The sequence below is a fragment of the Plectrocnemia conspersa genome, unplaced genomic scaffold, assembly GCF_051122295.1.
Source record: "Plectrocnemia conspersa isolate PC_06_02 unplaced genomic scaffold, ASM5112229v1 ptg000003l, whole genome shotgun sequence".
Taxonomy (NCBI): Eukaryota; Metazoa; Arthropoda; class Insecta; order Trichoptera; family Polycentropodidae; genus Plectrocnemia; species Plectrocnemia conspersa.
The window spans coordinates 15,501,429-15,526,052 of record NW_028277167.1 but is presented as its reverse complement, the minus strand read 5'-3'; the positions used below and the strand labels follow the sequence as shown (position 1 = coordinate 15,526,052).

The 24,624-nt window shown below is 32.8% G+C and overlaps 1 protein-coding gene across 50 annotated transcripts in view; it reads right to left on the bottom strand.

The window, feature by feature from the left end:
- Positions 1 to 24,624, bottom strand: part of tou (bromodomain adjacent to zinc finger domain 2B toutatis) — a 104,976-nt gene that overhangs the window by 25,256 nt on the left and 55,096 nt on the right. For 17 of the 50 annotated variants that reach the window (XM_088182604.1, XM_088182607.1, XM_088182608.1 and 14 more), the window contains 12 exons: positions 9,654 to 9,793; positions 9,436 to 9,570; positions 4,956 to 5,168; positions 4,657 to 4,887; positions 4,430 to 4,591; positions 4,096 to 4,331; positions 3,919 to 4,028; positions 3,814 to 3,831; positions 3,651 to 3,744; positions 3,334 to 3,465; positions 1,234 to 1,558; positions 1,024 to 1,185 (listed from right to left, as the gene is read on the bottom strand). In XM_088182604.1, coding sequence (XP_088038730.1) covers positions 1,024 to 1,185; positions 1,234 to 1,558; positions 3,334 to 3,465; positions 3,651 to 3,744; positions 3,814 to 3,831; positions 3,919 to 4,028; positions 4,096 to 4,331; positions 4,430 to 4,591; positions 4,657 to 4,887; positions 4,956 to 5,168; positions 9,436 to 9,544 — 1,792 coding nt within the window. In that variant the 5' untranslated portion in view covers positions 9,545 to 9,570; positions 9,654 to 9,793. The remainder of the gene's footprint in view (positions 1 to 1,023; positions 1,186 to 1,233; positions 1,559 to 3,333; positions 3,466 to 3,650; positions 3,745 to 3,813; positions 3,832 to 3,918; positions 4,029 to 4,095; positions 4,332 to 4,429; positions 4,592 to 4,656; positions 4,888 to 4,955; positions 5,169 to 9,435; positions 9,571 to 9,653; positions 9,794 to 24,624) is intronic. The other 33 variants (XM_088182616.1, XM_088182606.1, XM_088182619.1 and 30 more) reach the window with 3 other exon arrangements.

The following is a 24,624-nucleotide window of genomic DNA, read 5'->3' as shown; positions in this document are numbered from 1 at the left end:
ACCTAATTTATGATGACATCCAGAAATAAAGCAAATATATTCGAATTGTCTTTGATAATTTCCGAAGTCCATGGAAGTGGGTGAAATGAAAGCAATCTGAACAGAAACGTGTAAAATAAATACTAGCATCATAAAGTGTCAGTTTTTATTTGATTTATGAGGGTTAAATATCTTCAACATAAATGCACATATGAGAGAATGCATAGATACACGTGTAAAAAAAATACTAACATCGTAAAGCAGGGGTAGCCAACACAAATGATCTTGCAACCACTTTGGAAATGCATCATAACATCGCGAAGCAGATATAAAATTATATATCCCCATATTAGATTTTGATACACTGAAGACATTTTTTGGAGTGAAAAATTAAAATGTAATGAATTATTATTATTGTATTTACCATTATTCCCTCATGTAAACATAGAACATATAATAATAATGATACTAAACGTACATTGTAAAAAATATATAACACTAAAAATTAAATATAAAAAAAATTTAAATAAAAATGTTCAAGGCGAGCCGCGGGTTGGCCACCACTGTCGTAAAGTGTCATTTTTTTTTATTTAATTTATGAGGATCAAATGTCTTCGATACAAACGCACATATGAGAGAATGCGTAGTAACGCAAGGTATTACGCAGAGCGTTTTTTTTTTAATCTAGAGTTCACACGCGCCGGTGCGTGCATGCGTCTAACGCCAAAAACATTTTGAACGCGCCCGTGCATATAAAAGGGTAAAGTGGTTAAGTGATAAATTGATATTTACTTAGTAATCCCAAAAGACTCAGCAACTAAAAGGTTAGGGCATGACAACGCTAGACACAAAGGTGTCCTAAATTAGAGCAGGAGAATTTTCTCATATATAATGTATTCATTAGATATGATTACCGCTTATTTAAATCTCAAATTCACAATCTTTTTTAATTAGGTGTTTGATTGTCATAAATTTTAAGATTGAAGCCAAAACTAAAACTCGTTTGTATACTAATTAATAATGCAATTAATGTATTCAACTAACCACTATCACTACGAGAAGAGCTTTTAACACATAAATTAAGTGGGCCGTCATCGTCGTTGTTTACGCTTGATGGTGAAGCATCCCTTTGAGATGTATTCGATGTAGGTAAAGGAGATTGAGATGGCTTCGAGCTGAGATTCAGTCCTGGTTGATAATAATAAACTTTGTTTTACAAAAAATGTATATTTTAATATGGTATTCTATAATTACCCATATCGTGTGCAGCACTAGAACTATTTGATGCAAATCCAGTAAACGGCGACGATTTGTATGACGAAGCACCAAACTGTTCGGCGAATTGTTTTTCGAGAGCCGCCAAATTTAAACCACTTTGATTTGCTATCGATTGTAACAACTCTTTCGATAATCCTGTATATCCTGACATACTGAAAGGAGGTGAGTTTTGCGACCCACTTGAACCGGGCGGCAATTTTATGACTTCGACTCTGTCTGATGCTGAATTCCCACTCGACGTAGCATTGCTTGAATTGGCAGAGTTTTGATGCGCCATCGGTAAATGACCATAATCTGAATCCTGTAAAAAATAATTAAAAATTAAATATGCAGCAAAAAGATTTTACAAAAATATTTTTTTTACAAAAATTAAATGCGAATATCTATTATTCTTTAATTTTTTAATTAGTGATATTTTGACACAAGTTGAAATCATCAATTTCGTTGAGAATTTAAGAAAAAAATTGTAATATTCATAATAATTGGACTACATATTATGCAAACTATTGGAATTACAGATTAGGTTTATCTAGATTTTCTAATCTCACAGATGAATATCGTGATGATACATTAATATCGAGCTAGGTCGTACATATCTGGCATTGAAACTTCTCTAATAATGAGCTAATATAGCTCATAGAGAATATCTTATATGTATTAAAAAAAACAAAAAAAAATTGCTTCAATTCGAGTATCCTATGCTGGCAGCACTAAATCAGACAGCTGTCAATAATCATGTGTGTTCAAAGAGTCAAATGTTAGTTTGCAACAACACATTTACAAAATGGATCGTTTAACCAGCACTCAACACGTTAAAATTGTTCCACAGAAATAACAACTTTGTACAAACTGCGTATCAAAATGTACGGGAAGATTATGGTCAATTTCATCGTAAGCGAACAATTCGCAACGTAGTGAAAAAATTTGAAGAGACTGAAAGCATTGGAGATAGGGTAAGGCTTATGCAACATCATGGTGCCCGTTCAGCCGAGAATATTGCCGCTGTAAGTAAAAATGTCAGCGTTCGAAACTTTTTGGCTTTTCTTATGGCTATTTTTGGCGCATTTGAACCGAAGCCTAAAGACCGTGGGCAGCGAAGAATGTGTTAGAGCAGCAGTAGGTTGATGCTGATTTTTCAAAGAAAATCTTTTCTGATCAGGCACATTTCCACCTCTCTGGGTACATTAATAATGAAAATTGCTGCATATGGGGAGAGGAAAACTTCATGTGATTCACGAGACCATTAAATGCCCAAAACATTACTGTTCGGTGCGCATTAGGTCAGGCAGCGTCATTGGGCCTTACTTTTTTGAAAACGATGAAGGTCGAACTGTAACAGTCAACGGTATGCGTTATAGACCCATGATAACCGATTATTTTTGGCACAAAATCGAAGATATTGATGTGGAAGACACGTGATTCCAACAAGACGGCGCAACTTGCCACACATCGGATGCAAACTTGGATGTTTTATGTGAAAAGTTCCTAGATTGCATTATTTCACGTTTTGGTGACAAACCTGAAATGTTGGAGCACTTAAAAACCAACATCCGCCAAGTTATAGCAGAGATACCGTCCGAAATGTATGAAAATTACATAGAAAGGATCGGCTGATGCAAAGGGTCTAGAGGCGGCCAATTAATAAATATTATTTTCATGATTAATGAAATAAATCTAATGTTTGATAAGTAAAATATCGAAGATATCCTTAAATTTGTGTTTTTTTTTTAAAAAGTTCAGAAACTAAACTTGAATTATCCTTTAGTTTGTCAATAAGGGAGACATCTAAAGAAAAATGTAAAAACTGTTTATTTTTATACTTTGAAAAATCACAATTTTTTAATTGACATTTCTAATTACTTCTCAACTATTTAAAATATAGAAATTGTTAAAAAGTCAGTGGCTTAAATTTAAACAAATTTATATGTAAAGGCAAAAAGTTGGCTTTCTGTTGTCCGTGTTAGTTCAACTAAAGCCAATTATTTGGCTTTCCATCGGTAATAAATTAACACACATAGAAACAGATATATTTATATTTATTTTTATAGTAATATTCGTAAATCGTCATTTACTTACAAGCTTTGGTCTTTTGGAAGGTCCTCCTCGTTCGACAAGCAAACCAGTTGATGATAGAGCCGGTAATACCGAAACATGAGGCGGATCTAACGATATAGTTTTTTTCCTTCCTCTATTTGTCGTACCAGGTACCTATGATATAAAAAACCACATGAACTATAAATGTCTTGAACATACATTAATACATCGTACTGAAAATCAAAATTTATATCATACCGACTATACAAGAAACTAAAACGAATTGCCGAAGACCAAACCTATTTTTTTCCTATAAAAACTTAAAAAATGACAAATAGTAATAAAAATTGATAGCAAACCTTTCTCACCTTAGGCCCCACGATGGATGACGTGTACTTAATTATTTCTGTATCTGGAGGTAGGCGAACGCCGCCAAGAATTGAAGTATTATCACTGCAATGAAAAATCGGTTTATTAAATGAAACTAAACTTATAATTGATAGATTGAAAAAATCTACATACCTTCCTTCCAAAGCAGCACTGCAAGTCGAGCAAGAAGTAATCGAGATTTAAAAAAAAACACTTGGAAATGATAACTCAAAATAAAGATTAATAAATAAAACATACCTAAGTATTGTGTGAGGAAGATTAGACATGGATTCCATAACATGTCGGTCCTTTTCAGAACCGCTATTAGTCGAACCGAGCCCGAATGGATTGTTGAAAAGGGAAGAGTTCTAAAAAAAATCGTAATTAATTAGTCGATCTTCAGTTTGATAAATAATTCATCATGCATCACAGTACCTTTCCTCCTTTGTGCGAGGCAGCTGCGACTGCAGCTTGATAAGCGTTTTGTGCAATGGCTGCTTGTGCCATTATAAGATCACCGCGCAACATTGCCATCTCTTTCTCTTTCAAAGATGATGAACTATTCGAATTTTTACTAGAGCTTCCGCCACTAGTACCCTGAGCCAAATAAGCACCGCTCAAAGCACTAGCCTTCGCGGCGGCTGATGATGAAGACTTTCCTGTAAAGTAGGCTGACAATAATTTAAAAAAATCAAATCCGTATTCAACTCGGCCTAAGAAGCACCTCGAGAGGGATATTCAAAAGCACAACTCTTCGTTGCACACTTACTAGAATGCTTAGACGACGAAGATGAAGTGGAATGAGTTGTCGCTTTTCCGTGCGATCCGGCTAAGCTGTTTAATCCGAGGGCGGATAATCCTTGAGATGATGAGCTACTTTGTGCACTCGATAAAGAAGGAGATGATGTTTTAGGTAAACCATACGATGATCCTATTAAAATAAAATCAATGTAGTACACTTAAAAACAACACTTAACGTAAAATATCTATCAGTACCATTATTACTATTACTCTTTTCTTTATTATGAGATCGATGGGAGGGAGCACGAGGGGCGCGGGGGCCTCGACTTGAATTACTCCTCACACTGTTGCCAGTAGCAGCACCACCGAGAGCGCCCAAAGCAGCGGCGTAAGGATCAGGGGGAAACGCGGCTAGTCCTGATGCTTGTAGCCTTGCAAGATAATCTTGAGCAGCCAATTGCGATGCCATCGACCACCATGCAGCACCTAAAATTAATTTACATTAATAATATGGGGTATTATGATAGATGTAATAATTTTAATGAGGTACTTACTAGCTGCTGGATGTAGTCCTAAACTGGCAGCTTGACTAGCAGCTACTGATAAGGTGGACGTAGGTGGATATCGTCCGCCTGTAGGACCAGCACTACTGGTGCTCGCACCGAGCAAGCCGAAGCCGCTCATGGAGCCCGCTCCACCAGGAAAGCCACCGCCACCTAGCAACGAAGCCGCCGCCGCCTGAGAGCTTGCATCTCGACCCCAGTACGCTAAAATAAAATGAAAACATGATATAGCCATAGTATTGAAAACACGGAGAAAAGTCAGTGTCCTCCTTAAAAATTAGGCATTTTCCAGCAAAAATTCTACTAAAGAATTCATTAACCAGGACTACTTCACTCATTTATCATACTCTAAAACTATTAGAAGCCCATTCAACCAAGGTCGAATGGGCTTCAAATCACGATTGGGTGTTGTTTAACGGGAAATTATTTTAAAAGATTTGTGCATTTAAATAAATACTTTGTTCCATAAAACGAATTGTTTGTGCATTTATGTGAGGTAAACCTTCAGATTTTTTCTTCGGAAAAGTATTCGTTGCAGACGTTTATTCATTGGTCAGAATGTGTTCACTGTTCTGACCAACCTAAGCTGTCCAACATTAATGCACAAGCAATTCATTTTATGGAATAATTAATTATTTATTTTATTTAAAGAAATAAAATTTATTTTATTTAAAACTATCCATTGCAAGATTCTAGGTCAATGGTCTTACAAATTTTTTAAGAGCCAGTGCACAATAGCACGCTCAACGCGTGATCATCATGTACTCTTAACTCTTCGAAGCACATAAGCCGGTAAACCGACCTGAAGAAGTAATGCATATGTGTCTGAAACCTGAACGGCTGATTTACTGCCCTCAATATCTAACATCATTACTCTACAGGCCTATAAAAATCCGGCCTGCAAAAAAAAATCTTGGAGGATACCTATGAATAGTCAAATGACGTGATTTTCTAATATGGTGAAAATTTTGCTTTGTCCCAATTGTACTGCATTGAGTTTGTGTACCATCCTAGCACCTAATGCGCCACATTTTAGTGCGAAAAAAAAGTGCAGCCGGCATATTTACGCACAATCGAAAAATGTGCTAAATAATCGCAATTTTCTAATTGTCATATTAGTAAAATTACTCTATTGATATTTGTTAAAGTTGGTGTTGGTACTCACCAAATACAATATCAATGAGAACGTTTCGGTCGTAAATATTCAATTTACGCAAAATTTTTGTCGGCTTTTGCAAAATGCCATAAGGCATAAAATGATAATTCAGAATACGAACACATGTGTAACTATCCTAGAATTTGTCGGCATCGATTCTAAATGAGAATTCGTTATGGTGTGACATTTATATAAACCGATTTAGGATAATATATATAGATATTCAAAAAGATTTTTTTTTTTAACAAAATCTCGAACTACTAATTATTTTTTAATTATTTAATTTTATATGGAAATAATTATAAAAATGACATATGTTAGAAGAATATACTATCTGAAATATAATTAATTCCTTTTGGTGCCCTAAAATATTCAAAGATGTCAGTAAGTCGGTTAAAGATCGAGTTTCATAAAAGCATGTTAACATGCGTCCGGCTGTCAAATCCCCAAAAAGCATGTTGATCGGATTCCGGCGCTTTCAGTGCTAAGATTGAATTCTAGCAATAATTGATTTTTATTGTTTTATTATATTATTTTTATATGCAATAAATATTTTTTTATTTTCTGAATTGCTTTTTTTTTGGTATCAAAAAGTGTGTGCAATTATTAGAAATTAAATTATCAAAAACTGATAAAAGTTTTTAAATCAAAAATTACTTGCTTGTTTTTTTTGTTAATTGCTTTTTTAGTTAAATATTCTTTCTTTGTCAAAAATTATTCAGGAGCTCACGGTTCAAAGTGGTAAATTTGTGCAGTGATTGGTCTTTCGCCGTGGAGGATGTGCCAGTACATATAAATACACAGAGCAGTATTGGTTTGTTGTTTTAAATTTTTTTAATTTTCATTAAATTTCGTATTAATTTTTCACTTGCTAAAAATCTGTTATTGCAAATTTTTGGATCCATTTTTTTTAAATATCAGAAAACAAAGTCTAGATGTGCACCATCACAGATATAACAAAATACGTACTCAAGTATCAACAGCCAAAGCACGACAGTCTGTTAAACTTAAATTTAAAAAAAAGACATTCAAATAATGCAGCTTTTATAGCTTTCTAGATATACAATTTGTGACTGTTTGTCGGTCAACTTTAGCAAAGGGATGAAACATATATAATAGATAAAAAAGACAAAAAAAATAAAGGCGCATAAAGGACCATGGATTTTGGAGCAACACTAGTCGCTCGGGTATATTGAGAAATAAAAATGACTACCCGAATTGCTCAAGTATACAAAATATTCCAGTCTAAGATTTTTTCAAATTTCATTCGAAATAGTATAAACGAATATTTGATAAATTATTTGAATATTCATATAGTTGAAAATCGGACAAATAATCGAATATTCGATTGAGAACACTAGTCGGGACCATCCATGATTGTTGCGTCAAAATTGGCCACAAGGACTTACCATAAGCTTATAAAGCTAATTGCTTTATTTGTGATTTTTAAGAATGAATTTTTATTATTGTTGGTGTTTTACAAACCATTAATCGGTTTAAAATGATCTGAAAGTTGAATGTTCAGTGATAAATACAAAAGAATGCACTGCATATCTCAGCTGATCAGTACCTGGACCTTCTGACCCACATTTCATAGAAATTAAATCATCGTCAATTTGACCGATATTTTAATCATTGTACGCAGATAGTACTTATTAGATAATAACAAAGAGTTTTAAAATGATTAAGAACTGGAAGGGAAATGATGGACTCCAAATTCTCAAGGAGTATAAAAGTTCAACCAACGTCATACTGAATTCAATTCCATCGAAAATATACTTTCTTAAATTAATACCTCGTTACAGACTTGGAATAAGCTGTAGTTAAGCCAAACTTACACTAAGTGGAGCTATGTTGTATAATGACCGAGTCAGCTCTTAAAATAGTGAAAAATCAGCCGCTTTCCAGTATCTTAAAAGTTTGACCTGATCTTCTTGGTGAAAACAATTACGTATTTTTACTTATAATTACACAAATTGCACGGAGTGCTTGGATAAGAATAATTCAATACTTATTTTAATAATCAGGGTCTTGCATGCCCTACTTCAAACAATATTCAGGAATACAAACACTGGTAATTAGGTAGCAAACAAAGACGAAGTTTTTCCAGAATTCTTGGATTATGTATATTCCCTATCAGCAGCTTGAAAAGTGCTTTCCCGAATACACTCATTGACGCGACTCAAGGAATCATAACCCAACATAACTTGTAAGAATTTTGTGGGAAATATAAATGAATATTTATATTTCATTATACAGTGGTACTTGGTATACATCTTTAATCCGTTCCAGATCCTTGGACTTGGACCAAATAGGACGTATACCAAACGTATTTTTCATTTTTTATACCAAGCAAAATGTTTCTCGTCCAAACATGATGTATACCAAGATGGACTTATTCCAAAGCGGACGTATACCGAGGTACCACTGTATACAGGTATCTGAGAAACCTATTGTGAACCTTTTATATTAAAATTAATTATTATTTTGAAACCAGACCATACAAGACATACAGTGCTCTTAATTGATATAGCCTCTTGGTCTTTTTATTGAGTATCCAATTAATATTGATATTTAGAGCCTTTTTCTCCATCAATCTTTCAACAATTATATCCTTTATGCAGGGATGCTTTCCCAAAATTTTACCAGAGGGTTCGCATTCGCAGTGAATATTTTCTAACATTTTTTTAATATTAATATTCCCATTGAAATATTATTTGGCAGAGTAGCACACTAGCTGATGATTTTGTTAGAAATCACTTGAAAGTGGCTAGTTCGAGGCCTAGGAGGAAACTTCACCATATTCACCACTGCACGAGAAGTTTGGAAATTAAGGCGAAAAATGTGGTCACGGTCAGTGCATGGTTACCAAAAACTAATGCCGCCGTCTTCGTAGAGATCGTTTTTATCGACATAGAAAATTTAACAACGAAATTTGAATATTGGCGCCATAAATGACGAAATATGATAATATTTGAAAGAAACAGTTAAAAATCGAAAGAGTAGTATAGAAAATCACCGATAATCATAAAAAACGAAAGTATTTTTTTCTGATTTACGGGGGGGTTCGCACGAACCATAGCATTCACATCAAAGGGTTCGCGCGAACCCCCAGGAAAGCATCCCTGCCTTTATGGCTATATAGAATTACAGTTTATGATTGCTTTTTATTATGTAAATCTTATCTTATATAAATAGAATAACTTGTCTCGAGTATTTAAAATCAAAACTATTTTTACCAGATGGTGTTGTTTTTAGTATTAATATTATATACTATTTATGAATAGTCGAACTTAAATATCAAATTACACGTACCTCCAAATAACGATGCAGCATCGAGCAAAGACGTATCACCTTTGGAAGACCCGCCGCCTCCTCCCATTCCATCTGCTGCACTGCCTGATTCACCATTTTCCTTCTCCATAGTTCTCAAGGCACAGATGAGAGGTACTAAAATATATAATCGATAAATATATTATCTATATATTTCGCAATATAATAAAATACGATATATACTGCAAAAATATAATTACATGCATCATATTAACATCTCTATGAAAACATAGAAACATGAGATTGATTGAACGCGTTCCCATTGTGAAGATCACCATGCACCATCATTTCTCAATCACGACATCCGAGGACACCTCAGCGTTGTTTTGGATGATAAAATCTGCAAAGAAAAATTATGTTATAAACTTTGAAGAATCATATAATCTAATAGTTATGGAGCAAATAAAACATAATTTTGATAATAATAGTAGATAATAGCTAAATGTGCATGTTTGTACGTTTACATTATTCGATTCATGCGAAATGGATTTCAGGTTCGATCCCAATATTTTTTTTGTATAATTCAGTTAAACTTATATAATATGCTCAACGTGTACAACGTTAATTATCCTACAATTTACAACAATTGAAATCAACATTCGGCGAGAGTAAATTCCATCGACCCTTGAACCCTCGTTAGCGCCGGAGTTTGTACATAAAAGAGATTATTAAGTTGACAATCGCTGGAAAAAGTCCAATTACAAAATTAACCGTTTAACCGCGCGCTCGCGTGAACCTTTTTAATTTTTATACCCCCAGAAGTTGCCAACAATTATGGAGCGTGCATATTTTATAATTCGCAAACACTCGCGCAACCCTCGCAACCTACCCCACGCGGGGCCAAATTAAGAGCCCCTGATGTGGATTGACTCAAAGGCGCAACCGAGAACGATAATGGGGAACTTGTGCGCACATACTAAAACAACAAAACTCCGATTAACCAAACTCTCCCTTTCGCTCTTTCTTTCCCTACGCTTAACTGAGTGTTTGTTTTGTACACATAAATAAAATTACTGAACAAACTTACAAGAGTTAACTTGGATCGCCATCGCGGCGAAAATGTGACGCTTTCGGATTATTGTAAGGCTATGGTTACTCAAACGTTGCAAACAAAGCGTATCACAAATGTGCTCCAAATAACCGTTTAAGATTTGTTTGACGAATGTGTGGAAACACCTTAAAAGAATTCCAATCGCAGTGTTGACAAATGTCAGGTTTTAGACCACGGTGCAAATAAATTAACCCTTAGAAGCCATATTAGGTGTCCACTACTATATTAATACATTACGGTCCGTTCACGCATTTTCGAGGGTTTAAAATAATATAACTCAAGCTTATAAAAATATCGTGCGAACGTAATAAAGATTTTTTTTCTAGAGATGGCAAAGTATACATTTATAATTTTACGTTTTGTCAAAGCATAGAAATATATATATATGTAAATTTAAAATTCCAAGTTTGTTTCAAGTGTCATTTTTTTAAATTTTATATTAATATTCTTCAAACTTTCGATTTAAATATATAACTTTAAAGGCTTATTTAACCCTTTGGTTGCCGATCTAAATATCCATGTATTCATAATAATAAAAATATATACATGTATGTTTAGAAAAAAAATTATTTTTCTGCGCTGGCATATATGATTATTAAATAGTCATATTAATCGAATAAATTATTATTGAAAATATAAGTTGAGAGCTGTGTGTATTTTTAATCTTCAGCTATAACAGAAAAGTCGTGAGCCCAATGCGTTACAACGGAGAAATTAAATTAATACACAAAAAATACCTCCAAGTATTAAAACACTAATCTGAAAGTCTGAGCATCAGTGACATATATTTTATCAATTATAAACTAATATTATAATATACAATTAATAGATGTCACTTTACAGCTGAGATCTGTTTTTAATAATAGCGCATTTAACGATTACCTTTTGGACCATTCCAGCCTTATATGTTTTTGTCATGAGTTATTTTATTTGTTTTAGTTTTTTAAGCTTCGTAATGCATCTTAATGCAGTATGAATGTAAGATATTATTTACACTAGCTTACAAATTTTAAAAATATGCGCTCTGAATCCAAAAATCAAGAAAGTAGAACAGTTTTCGATATATTGCTAAATTTCCTTACTTTTCACTCTGAAAAGTGTTTAACTTATTTGCAAATATATTAACACATTACGGTTCACGCATTTTTGAGGGTTTAAAATAATTTAACTCAAGCTTATAAAAAATATTGTGCGAACGTAATAAGATTTTAAATTTATTAAGCATATATAATATTGTTGCACAATAATTGAAGCGGGGTAATATAATACTATGTATAGGAAGCCCTCCGCTTATACAAATGTGTATTACTATCCATTACTACCACCTATTTTAAAATTATCTGAGTTGCACTCTAAGGCCATGAGACAAATATAGTTAACCCACACCCCAGCCCCGGATTTTCGTCCCTTCTCTAACTGGACCAAACTTTGCTTACATCAGAAAGGAAACGCATGAGTACTTTCATATTAATTTAAATAATAAACATAGCACATAGATCTATATATATATATATGTAACTGCATTCTTAATATTAATATTCTCATATATCATAATCGATATTTTTAAGCAGTAGTTCAATATTTATTTTATATGAGCTTTTGATTCAATGTAGTAATTATGTAAAAGTGTTTATGACAACACGGTTTTCCACTCAAGAAGCACTGGTGTATTTATGGTTATAATAAACAATTACTTCGGCTTTCGGGGGGGGTGTTTCCTAATAAAACTCAAAGCATTGCACAAGAGCGCTATAATAACGAAACGGCGCTAAGAGGGGAAGCCAACTCAACTCATGGGTTTTACTTTTTACTTTATATTTCATAGGATGAATAAAACAAGAAACGTTAGGTCGAATTGGCGAATCGCAGTACGGATACGGCTCGTATATACAGTACCCCAATTATGTCGGAATAGGGTCGTACGCCACTATCTGATCGCTCATGACCCCCGAAATTACTACATATACACTAGGGGGGAGAACGTATCGTTCATGGGTACCAACATAATGCGTATATGAATACATTACAGAGCTGCCACTACACGGGAGAAAGGGAGAAAGACGACGCGCAATTATATTGCAAATTTTGCTCATAAACCGTTCTTGTTCGGCAACGACCTTGAACCGAAACAATGCACAAATTGGCGAAATTCGCACAAAGCGCAGACGCATAGGTATGCGGGTGACTAATGGAGGCGAAAGCTAGTTTTTAGTCATAAATAGTTTCTCAGTTTTGTCATAACTACCATTACGATAATGTAATTCAGATTTGAAGATCAAGGGGTGCATACTTTTGTAACACCCTCAAGGGGACATAACAAGCGATGCATCAGGCGTGGGACATTTACTACCAATATACAATGTTTGAAACTTCACATGTCTGTCTCAGTAAGAAAAGTCTTAGTCACACTATCTGTTATATTCAGATCAGGTAATGCGAGACCTTGTTTTATGTCTCACGTCATCAATATTATTACTAAATGAATATCAATATCAGTTTTACAACGGACATTTGAAACAGTAGTACGATAACCACTTAGTGCTCGTTTTTTTTTTAACAATTTCGTTAATTTATTTTACATAATTTTTATATATTATTCGCATTTTGTGGATTTTTTTATATCAATTCAGAATAATAATAAATAAAATAGTTTTTGTTATATTCATTTATTTTCTATAAAAAATCATTTATATTAAATTAAATTAAAATAAAAAACATTATAAAAATAAAATGTTTTTTATTTACTTTTTTTCAGTTATATATGTAAATTTATTTTTTATTTTTATACTACAAATATGACCACCGTGACAGGTTTACCAAATGTGTCATCGTGTTCTTTATAAAAAATAGTTGTATTTGAAATTTAATAAACGTGTCAAAAATGCATACAAAATGTTAAAACTATTTTATTATATAAAAAATGAGTGGCGTACACATAACCATCACGATGCTACAGACGTTAGTAGACGTCAACATAAGATGTTAGACAAGTGCTATGGACGTCTACTGACGTCACCCGTTTATGAGGTTTGGGGAAGTAATATTGAAAAAAATAATTCAAGGAAATACAGTTCCATCTCTGGAGAAAAGATTTGGGTTTTATATACACATTGGTATTTATTTTTGTCATGACGCTCCCATCAGTGTTGCCACATGTGAAAAACTCCCAGATTGCGAGGAATTGCCGAATTTTTTATCAATTGCTTTTACTTACATATAATTATATAGATTTTCAGTAGTGACTTTTTATATTATTGAAATTATTTTTTCTAAAAATGGAAGGCAGTTTTGAAAAGTACAGAAATATGTGAGGATCTAAGAATGCACACTACAATATCACTAAGAACGCCAAATATAGTGATATGTTTATTTTAAAAACAATTAGATTACTATGAATATCGGGCGAAAGGATAACAACGCCTATAAAATAAAAATGTTTTAAAATTATTTTCAGTGTCGCCTACCATATATAATAAGTGACAGCAGTTTCAGATGAAATTGGAGACACAAACAATAGATAACTTTCAAAAATCAATTCACTATATGAGCAGCCTTTAACCTAATTATAATATTTCGTATAAAATTGTCGCAACGGTGGCTAATTATTATATTTATATGTAGTAAAGAAAGGGCTTAAATAGCACCATCTCACATAAATTGTTCCAGCTTTTCGAAAACGGCAGTGTGTCTGTAGAATGTGGAGCGTTTTTGAGCGCTGACATCCTGGACGTAACGGTAAGAATAAAGGAGGCAATCGCGACTTTTGATAATATTCCACAATACGCAGCTGAAAATTGCCGTGCATCGACACATATTAGTATAAGCTTTCCAGTTTATGCCGAACAAAAAGCGAACATTTAATAATGAATGTATATAAAAATGTAATACAATCGATATTTGGTACAGCACAAATAGGTGGTGTAAGTAAGTAAACGGGAGGATAGTCGTTTGTCCAGACAATATTATATAAATACACAAGACAATGCTGACTTCACTGATATAGGTTGTGTGGCACATCTTCAGCTAGCGATACGTGATTGAGTCTTACGGTACTAAATATTGTATTTATTTTTCTATGAGCATTAGTTAACATTTTGTTTAAATTAAAAAATATATTTAAAAACTAATAATTTTATAAACAAAATAATTATTTATATTAATTATTGATATAAAAATATATTAAAGCACAATTGTGTTTGCAGAAAATATTAATCTTAAAACCTGTTATATTTTTAATATAGGTTTACACTTGGCAAAGAATAATAAACTCTAATTGATAAACATAATTTTTACCTCATATAATAACTGTAATCAGACAAGCATATGAACTTTAAGTTTATTTGCATCATAATTGCACAATTATTTACCTGAGCGAGTTACATGAGTAACAAGCAAAAGTTTGAAACAGATGTTAACTTCTAGCTTAAATAGCTGTTTCAAATAGAATCCGCATGCAGATATTTTAGGAAAGTTTACATTATAATTGATAAATATTCATATTTTTCATAACATAAATTAATTGGAGTTTTTAATTAATTTTAATCTGTCACACAATTCCGCGAGAATTAAGTATATATCAAGAAAAGGTTTTGGATTATGCAACAGTAGATACGATTGAAAATTCACATCATTCTTGCGAATGATAAGGTGAGTCGTTATCAATAATTTGGCTGCCAATAAGATATCCGTTACGTGGCAATAAATATGTAGTCATTATATTATAGTATCTGTTTTATGCATAGAAATATTAATTCGAGGTTTCATATACATTTACGGTTATGTCATTCGGAGCAGGTGTCCTTTATTTTAAAGTTCATGTGTTCTCTCCCCCATTCGGAACGTGTTCGATGCGGATTTAATTATGTCTGTACATGGTCATTCTTGTTTGAGTGTAACGTTAAAACACTACTTTTATATGTTTGTAAAAAAAGTATCAGTTTTGACGTATAAAAGTATTTTCATGCCCCACATAACACACGCAAGTGCGTGTAAGTCAATTCATCTTTCATTACCGCCAGTTAATGCAGATGAATTACACGTCTTACTTTTATATTATAAAAGTAATATATACAGTGTTAATAATATAGTAAACTAACATGTGTTAATTTATACTTCGAAGGCATCATAAATAAACATTAGCATATTCCGAGTCATCAATACGATTTGATTAATCTATTTGGATTTTTTTTAATCAGAAATTGAAAAGAAAACTTTGTTTTTGTGCAAAGTTTACTTCCTTAGTCGTTAACGGTATGTGTGCTTAGAATTATCCAGTTATTTTTGTCTGGAAAGACTCAAAGAAAACGTTGCATAAGTCAATCATCAGCAGTTGTATGGTATTATCATATCTATTTATGTTTTGGTTTATGTATGATACACACGTCTTCTATGCTCCTGTAAGAAAGTTACTGGATTTGATATGTATATAGTAGACATCTGCAGCGTTTCAGAAATGTATATATCATATTCAACAATTGCATCCTAATTACCGCAATGCACTTTAATAGACTCATGGGTCAAAAATCGCAAAATCCGCGCAGCACGAAATTTTTCGCATGAACTGCCTTATCCTGAGAAAGTACAAAAGCATATTTGTGACTATAAAGATATTTAATATTTTAATCATTTCTTCGTTTACTGAGTATAGTAGCTCGAATAGCAAGTTATGCACGTTGTCTTGTGTAACGATTGGTAGTACTATTTTTCCGTTGCTCTCTACTAGCTCAAAGTTCGACAAACTTTTCAGATAGAAGCACTAAATATGTGTACCACCATGATTTAAAAATAACTTTGAGTCTGTAACATATTATTTTATTAATACTGATTTGGCTGTGCAGCGCGAATTTCTAGCATATTTTGCTATAAGTTGCTCTTTCAAACATCGAACTGTTGCATTTAATGATGCAAAATCTATTAAAAATATGTACAGATATGATGGTTTATCAACACATTCTATATCCACAAGATAGAATTTAAGAAATTAAATACCCACAAAGCTAAAACATAACTGGCATAAAAGTGATTTTGAGATATTATGACATGCAAATTTTTCTGTTCCATTGCAGTAAACAGCTTTTAATCAATTACTAAAATTAAGAATATGATATTTAAATATAAATACACTTAAGTAGCGATATTTTAATGTAATGCATACATAACATAACCTAAATAAGATTTAATCATTGATTGTAACTTGACAGGCGTGAGCCCAATGCGTTACAAAGGAGTAAAGACGAGCAACACCTACAAGTAAAAAGTAAAAGAACAGACTTAAAAAAAATCAGCAATATATATTTTATTAATTATAAATTATAATTACAACTAACAACTATGGTTCTCAATTAATCATAGTTTTTAATTATTCGAATATTAAATAAAAATTGGATTTCGATTTTTACCAATAAAAATATATTTAAGCAATTAATGCAAAAAATCAATTATTTGCCTCTACAATATTATTTGATTAAAAAATAATTATTTTAATTAATCATTAATTATTTGCATAATTGTTAATTTTTTAGAATTTCATAAAATATGTATAACACAATGTTGTGCGTGTCAAAAGGAAAATGCTAATTAATTCAGCAAAATTGATAAAATATTTTAAATACACAATTTTTTCGAATTTATTGTATATATTATACAATAACTAAATGTTTAGAACAAATTTATTATAAATAAAGATCGGATCCGTATCGGGGTTGGTTTTATGCATATTTGCATATAAATGAAATAACTATGAATAAATTAATAACGATCGAATTATTGAACCGATTGAAATTATATCTTTGCATCATGAAACAACAATGGCAAAAACGTAACACTTCATAAACATTTGCGAAGCACGCCTATTTTTGAGATAAACGTTAAACAGTAATAAAGGGTGGGCCATTCCAACATTTCGTTTCGTTCAACGAACGAATTCTGCGAATTTCGTTCATAGTACACACTGATACACTTTATTCACAAATGTTTTTCGAAGGCGTAAAGCATTTTTTTTTGTTGAGAAGAAGCGTTTAATTGTCTCGCATTTCAAAACAACAAAATAAAGGCGCATTAAGAACCATGGATTTTGGAGCGGCATTAGTCACTCGGGTATATTGAGAAAGAAAACGAATACCTGTGTTGTCGTTTATACCAATTGTTTCATTCTAAGATTTTTTTCAAATTTAATTTGAGATTGTAAACGAATATTTTATCAATTATTCGAATATTCATATAGTTGAATATTGGGCGATTGAGAACTCTAGTTACCAGTCAAGACTATATTTTCTTATATATATAATAAAAATTGGGCATGCATGACATAACCTTTAATATTCGGTATAATAAGATTTAATGTAAATAATAAATATTCAACTACTTACACAGATTTATCCTCATAAATAATAATTATAAAACCCTTATATTTAAATATCTAGCTACCATAGAAAAGTGCGGTTATTACGTTCTTAAGTTAATATATTTACACTTTATATTGTATTATAGTAATATTTGAACTATGCGAGTGAAAGAGCTCATGAAACATATTCAAATAAAAAATAGCAGTTAACTTGATTGAATTTTTTAGTATAACTTGACCTGTTTAAAAGACGGACTCAGACAGCCTTGGTTCATTATATGTTTTAAATATATAATTGCAGCGGATTAAGCTTTAAAAGCTGCAGAGTCGCAAACAGAACAAAGCTTTCGATTACCGTTTCACAGGCATACATTCGTAATCCCCGAAAAAGACTTAGCCCTTTACGGCCGTCACAGTTATCAAAACAGCTACATTGTCCAGGTTAATTGGCGATGGGGAGAGCGAGCGCAAAAGGCGTCGCTTCGCAGCGCCACCCTTGCGCCGCTCTACAGTTTTGTGCCCACCCTGCCGCCACCCCCTTTGGCTCGACTTGCATTTCTGTGTGTCGGACGTGTTGCGGGCAAAAGCAAGTGTGTGTCTGCGAGGTATTATTGATCAGATGGCGGGGGGCGCCGCGTTGCCAGATTACCGGCGCAATAATGACGAATGGAGGACCCCTCGAAGGGGGCGGATGCACGTCGACGTGGTCACCGGCGGCGGCGCCGCCCCCACCCCGCGGACCGACCCCAAAGTTGGCAACCCCGCCGACTTTATTTGTCGCATCGCAACACCGATGCGGGCGACATCTATAACGGCGAGGGGTTGATTCGCGCGACGCTCGTTATAAGATGGCGAACGCCCCGATGCGTCCCTTCCATATCCTCTCTCCGTCCGACCCCCATCCGCACCCCCGTCCTGTCCCATTCCGATTACTCGTTGTGCGAACGTTTTCAATCGAACCGACCGCCTCACTCCTCCTCGCAAATCCGGCGAGATCGGCTATACCTAGACTTGTATTTCCAATAAGACAAGCGGCCATGTTCCAATCTGTAGCTTTTTAAGGGATTGCAGGTTTTAATACTTGCACATAAGTGGATAATGTAGTACTTAAAAACATTGACCATCTACTACTATCATAAAAAACTGAGCTAATTTAAAGACGTCGTTTGGAGGGGGAATGGCAGGTGGGGACATTTGCCCCCCTTTAAATTTAACCAGAAAAATGCATATCATTTCATTAAATACTATGAATCTTAATGAAATACAAATATTAAAAAATCTGAAATGACGTCCCTGGTGGGAAATTGATACCAATAATTATCAGGTTATCCTTTAAAATTAATTTAAAAAAAAAACAGTATCGAATCTACACCGAAAATATTTTTTAAAATATGTCGTTTCAGTGAAATCATATCGGAATACATTTTCACCGACAGATATACATACTATATATATTTTTACCAGTGAAAATATAATTTTTCTGACAGATTCTAGTAAAACCAAATGATTTAAGCTTTTCCATATGTAGTAACATATACATACTTCTCATTATTTATTTACATGTGATGTACAAATGTTACAGTGAATGTGTATTCTTCAGTGAAATTATATTTTCACTAGTGAAGCCCAAATTTTCACCAATAGATACATATTTCTACTAGCGAAAATACAATTTAATTGATAGGCACTAGTGAAATTATATGCTGCTCTAAAATGTCTAGTTGCGAAACGTTCATTTGCGGTTCAAACCCAAACCTAACCTAATATAGGTTCATTTTCAAGTCCACAACAAACTAAGCCAACTCATCTCTCAAGGAAAAATAACCAGAAGATGTACAGACAGACGTCGCATCTCGCATAGTTAGTATGCACTTCGATTTTACACTTTACTGATATTACTACGGACTTCGGATACATGAGTATTGGTTAAAATGTATACAAACCGAATTTTGGTCAATAGGAGTGCGCAAAAACAATTATCACTTCTCAGAAGTAAAAAATTCACGTCAAAAGCAATAAAGTCGTGTCACGATTTTATTGTTTTTGACGTGGATTTTTGCGCTCTCCCATAAGTCGAAATTCGGTTTAGATGTGCTTCAGTGGAGTTAACCCAATGCAGAGGGAACGCTCGGTAAGTCACTTTGAAGTCTATCCATTTAGTCATTATTCATAAGTGAAAAAGATGTGTGTACGCCCCCCGCCAATTTGCTCTAAAGTACAAGATGCGAATATACGATCGATATACTAATCATTACTCATTTATATATTTTAAACAAATTTAAATAAATCATTTACGTATCTATAGCAATAACAATTTGAAGATGTCCGTGCGCTGCGAGTGTCGGAATATCAATGAAGTAGTTGGAACGTACATGACAACTTTTCTCTGAAATACAAGATACGCCTCAAAGTGACTCTGTTAAATGAAACGAAGTATAGTTCTGCGAAGAGAACGCTTCAGATTCACGAAAATTGCAAAAAATACTTACAAAATGATTAAATTATTTTCTTAAGAGCAATCATTTTAATACCATACAGTAGACCCCCCAATAACACGGTAAAGTGAGAACGTGTTATTTGGGTGCGTGTAGTTGGGGGTTTAGAAAATACTCTAACAATTTTTTGCAATGCGTACCTACGTATCAGGTGCGTGTGGTGAGATCTTATTTTTTGGCTCGCTCACACAGAGTAACAAGCATCCAAATAGTACGTTCACAATTTACAATGTTATTGGGGAGTCTACTGTACTTACTTTTGATTATTGTTTTGATATTATATCCTATTTTATGCAATTATATGTAACATGGCTAAAAAAGATGTTCAATTAGAATAGAATTTAAATATTATTTACTAGCATTGTATCTGCTAAAAAAAATTTAAAACAAAATATTTATGAACTGTTCGAAAATATTGTTGTATTTTATACAATACATATAGACCTACTAAGAATCATATATTTGTACACCTACATATTGTATTTGTTAAGACAAATCATCTGGGTGTTGCTTATTTTAATTCATTAGGTTATAAAATAAAAAAATCCTAATTTATATTCATAATACGGAAACAATATATCACGACAATGATCCGAGGCACGCCATTATTTATTTATTATTCTATTCTGGAATACACAAATAACCAATTCTGGCCGGATGTTATAAAATCGATAAAGGTGAAAGGTAAATGTAAAACGTTTCTATTATTTCAAGGAATTTCAATAATATATGGTATTTCGCGTTTTGTAAATACATATTGAAATTAATAGTTTAGTATATTAAAATGTATATATAGCATATCCATATATAAAATATCTAAGCGTAGTTAACACAGCATAATTTACTATAAAGTGCTTATAGAAATTCATCCTGAGTTCAAGAAAGTGTGTTAAGAAGTCGAGGGCTTTGTACAAACATGTATGCAATAAGACTTAATAATTAAGATTAGTGTGGTGATAATAATATTATATGTGTTATAATGCGTTCTAAAGCTCACACGCTTTTAAAGCCTATTAGTTCTCAAGTAGTTAACTTAAACTACATGCATATAAATCATACAATAATGCGGATATTCTGTGTACAAAAAAATATAACAAAAATATATTATGTTTATATGAAAGGGTCGTCAAACAGTTCGCAGTTGTAAACATTGCATACTAGTGTTACATGGGGGAGAAGACGATTCACAAAATGGTCGTTTAGCTTCAGTGGTGAATGATTGGGGTTTATATATTATGCTTAAACCAAAGTTCCATAGTGGTAGTGTTCATACATATACATACATACATATGTTTTTACGCTATTGTTCCTCAAATGGGCGTTAAATCTGTTTAGCATCGTAGAAAAGATAAACGATGAACTGTTATAAATCATAATAATAAAATTACTTAATTACACGTCGAGAGTCCATAATCGTTTAATAATAACAATCGATTAATCGGTGAAGGTTTCGCGCTAAGAAAACATTCACTCGCTTTATCTTTGTTATCTTATCGTTGCATAACATAACAGTCGTAACAGTGATGTAAGAGATTAGCCGATATGATTAATATTATTAAACATTTTAACATAACTTGAATAGCGCAGATTTATTTCAATATCCAAGCTTAAGGGTACTTCAAGTATATCGCATCTTCCAGCCAATAAACTAGCCAGTTAATTTGACCGCTCTCCATAACCCACAGATAATTTGCTAATTGCTAATAAAACTCGTTAGCTTGCACCCACAGGAGGAATGTACACTAACTAGTGTTAGTATCTTCAAGTTGTATAATACATACAGTTTTTATAAATCAAACAACGGTTGGGTTATTATTCTATTTTAACTGCACTGTGGTAAAACGGCTCTAGCGTTAACCGCGACTGTCATGGGAGACGAGTTAAAATTAACTGTCCGATGGAGACAACTATGCGATTGAGTGGAAAAAAATATATTACACACTCCAGTAAAAACGGCCGTGCGAACGAGTTAACTACAAGAAATCTGGCTATAAACGCAATGGTTAAGGAAAATAATTGATAATTACTGTCGTTAAAACTGCAGTATAAAGACATTTAAAAGTAAAATATACGACGATCAAAAGCTTTTCGATTAATTTTATTTGTTGGGAGTAGAGCGACCTTTGATTTTTTGCCAAACCATGCAAACCTTCAATCGTTGCCAGGAAGTTGTGGTAATCGATCTTGAATATTGCGTTAACATTAAATTTTGTCAAAACTCAGTGATAATTAAACATATAGATATATGTGATATAATATATGTTTGCTAAATACAAAGTATATTGTCGTTTCAAAAACGTTAAAAGCAGCATAAATCCCAAAACAATTAATTATTACGTTTTATTATAATACATACAGTAATGTGCAAAAGTCTTAACTACACTCTCTATCGTAATTTGAATGTTCAACTTATTATTATTTTATGCATCATTTTATGCTCTCGTATATTTCCTTAACTCCCGGCCTTTGTCTCTAAAGTAACTGAACCCAAAAAAATGAGATTTTTGGAACATAAAACGGATTCATAGAAAATGATGATATCACTAAAATATAGAAAATATATTTTTATTTATTAGAGAATGGCATAACTTAACAAATGATTTTAATAAATTTAGACACCCATATTTTATTTTAGCCAAACTCCTTAATACAAATGTGGCGACCGTCAAAACCAAATTTTAATCAAAGCTGGGCTTATCGAAACAAATTTTGGTTAATCATGCGTTGCTGAGGGATTTTTGGCTGCAAAAAACTTGTCTTATATTTAAAGGATCCTCCGGAGGTAGCATCCTAATAGTGCATACAGAGACTACAGCCTTTCGAGCTGAATTCACGGAATGAGGCACACCTTAGAGCAGTGTTTCCCAACCTTTTTTTGATTTCGAGTGAGGTACCTCTAAGCATCAGACTATTTTAAAGCAATTTCGATTTACATAAGTACAAATTTACTTATGAGATATTAATGTGCGCTTTGGAACTTAACTGTGGAACACACTTAATAATTATTACCAATTGATTTCATGTCAGTACGAATTTCTTGAAGTAGTTTTCGAGCTCCATATTCGAATTTTAAAAATAACAATACACCCAATTATTTATTCCAGTAGCAACGTAACCAGTGTCTTATCTGTATTTGCTTTTCATATACGGTAAATTGGAGACGTGTTATTCGGGTGCGTGTAGTCAGGGGACTAGAAAATATTTTGCAATATGTACATATAAATCAGGCGCGTGGTGATACCTCCCTTTGGCTCGCTCACACATAAAGTAACGGGCATCCAAATAGCATGTCCCAAATTTACCGTGTTATTGGGGGGTATACTTTTTAATTTAATAAAAATGTATGTATAACTATAAATATAATTGTGTCTCCATTAACAAACCTAAGATCCGCACAAACATATTTATATAAAGAACGCTCAGCTTTGCGAATAATGCATGAAGTTAATCGTGAGTGGATTATTATAAATGGTTTAAAAGCTAAATTTATTTACAAAATAGAATCAAATATTTTTTGTAAAAATATAATGATTTTATTTTATATTGATTGTAGATCTATATATACTGTATTAAATACATGCAATGTATTTAGAAGAGTAAGATCACAGTAAAGTAATAATGAAACTAATGTTTTAGTTTATTGTAGTAAAAAGTAATTTCATGCGTTTTAAATAAAAAAACAACAATATTATTCTCACGCGATAAAATCGATTCAGAGAATATAAATAGTCTGTAATATAATACAAAGCTATTTGAGCCGTTCATAAGTATTTAAGATTAAATAAATACTTATGAATAGCAAATAATATAAATAACTATGGATAATATACACATAAAAAACATTCAGATAATTTATTCTTCTTTTGTGTACTATCCGTGGATTTAATAAAAACGATACTATTTAGTATAGTATATATAATTTCTAAAAATAGATTTTTGAGACAAAGCGATTATTATTAGAGCGACAAACTAATTAAAACAAGTTTCATTGTTATTGTATTTTTAGAAGATCAGGACTCGAATCCTATATAGACTCTTGAGTTGTTAAATTTGTATCGTGTTTGGGAGATCTGAATTAATGCTTATTATATAATTACACACTTAACTCTCGTTTTACGTGGTTAAGAAAAAAAAATATTTTAAATACTCCAAAATATTTGGTTCCAAGCGTTTGGCGCGGCAATGTACAAAAGTATCGGTTAATGGCTTACTCTCACTTGCACTTGACCTACATCTGGAACATCTCCCACTGCCCATGCAGTGTGTCCTGAGTTGCTTTTTGT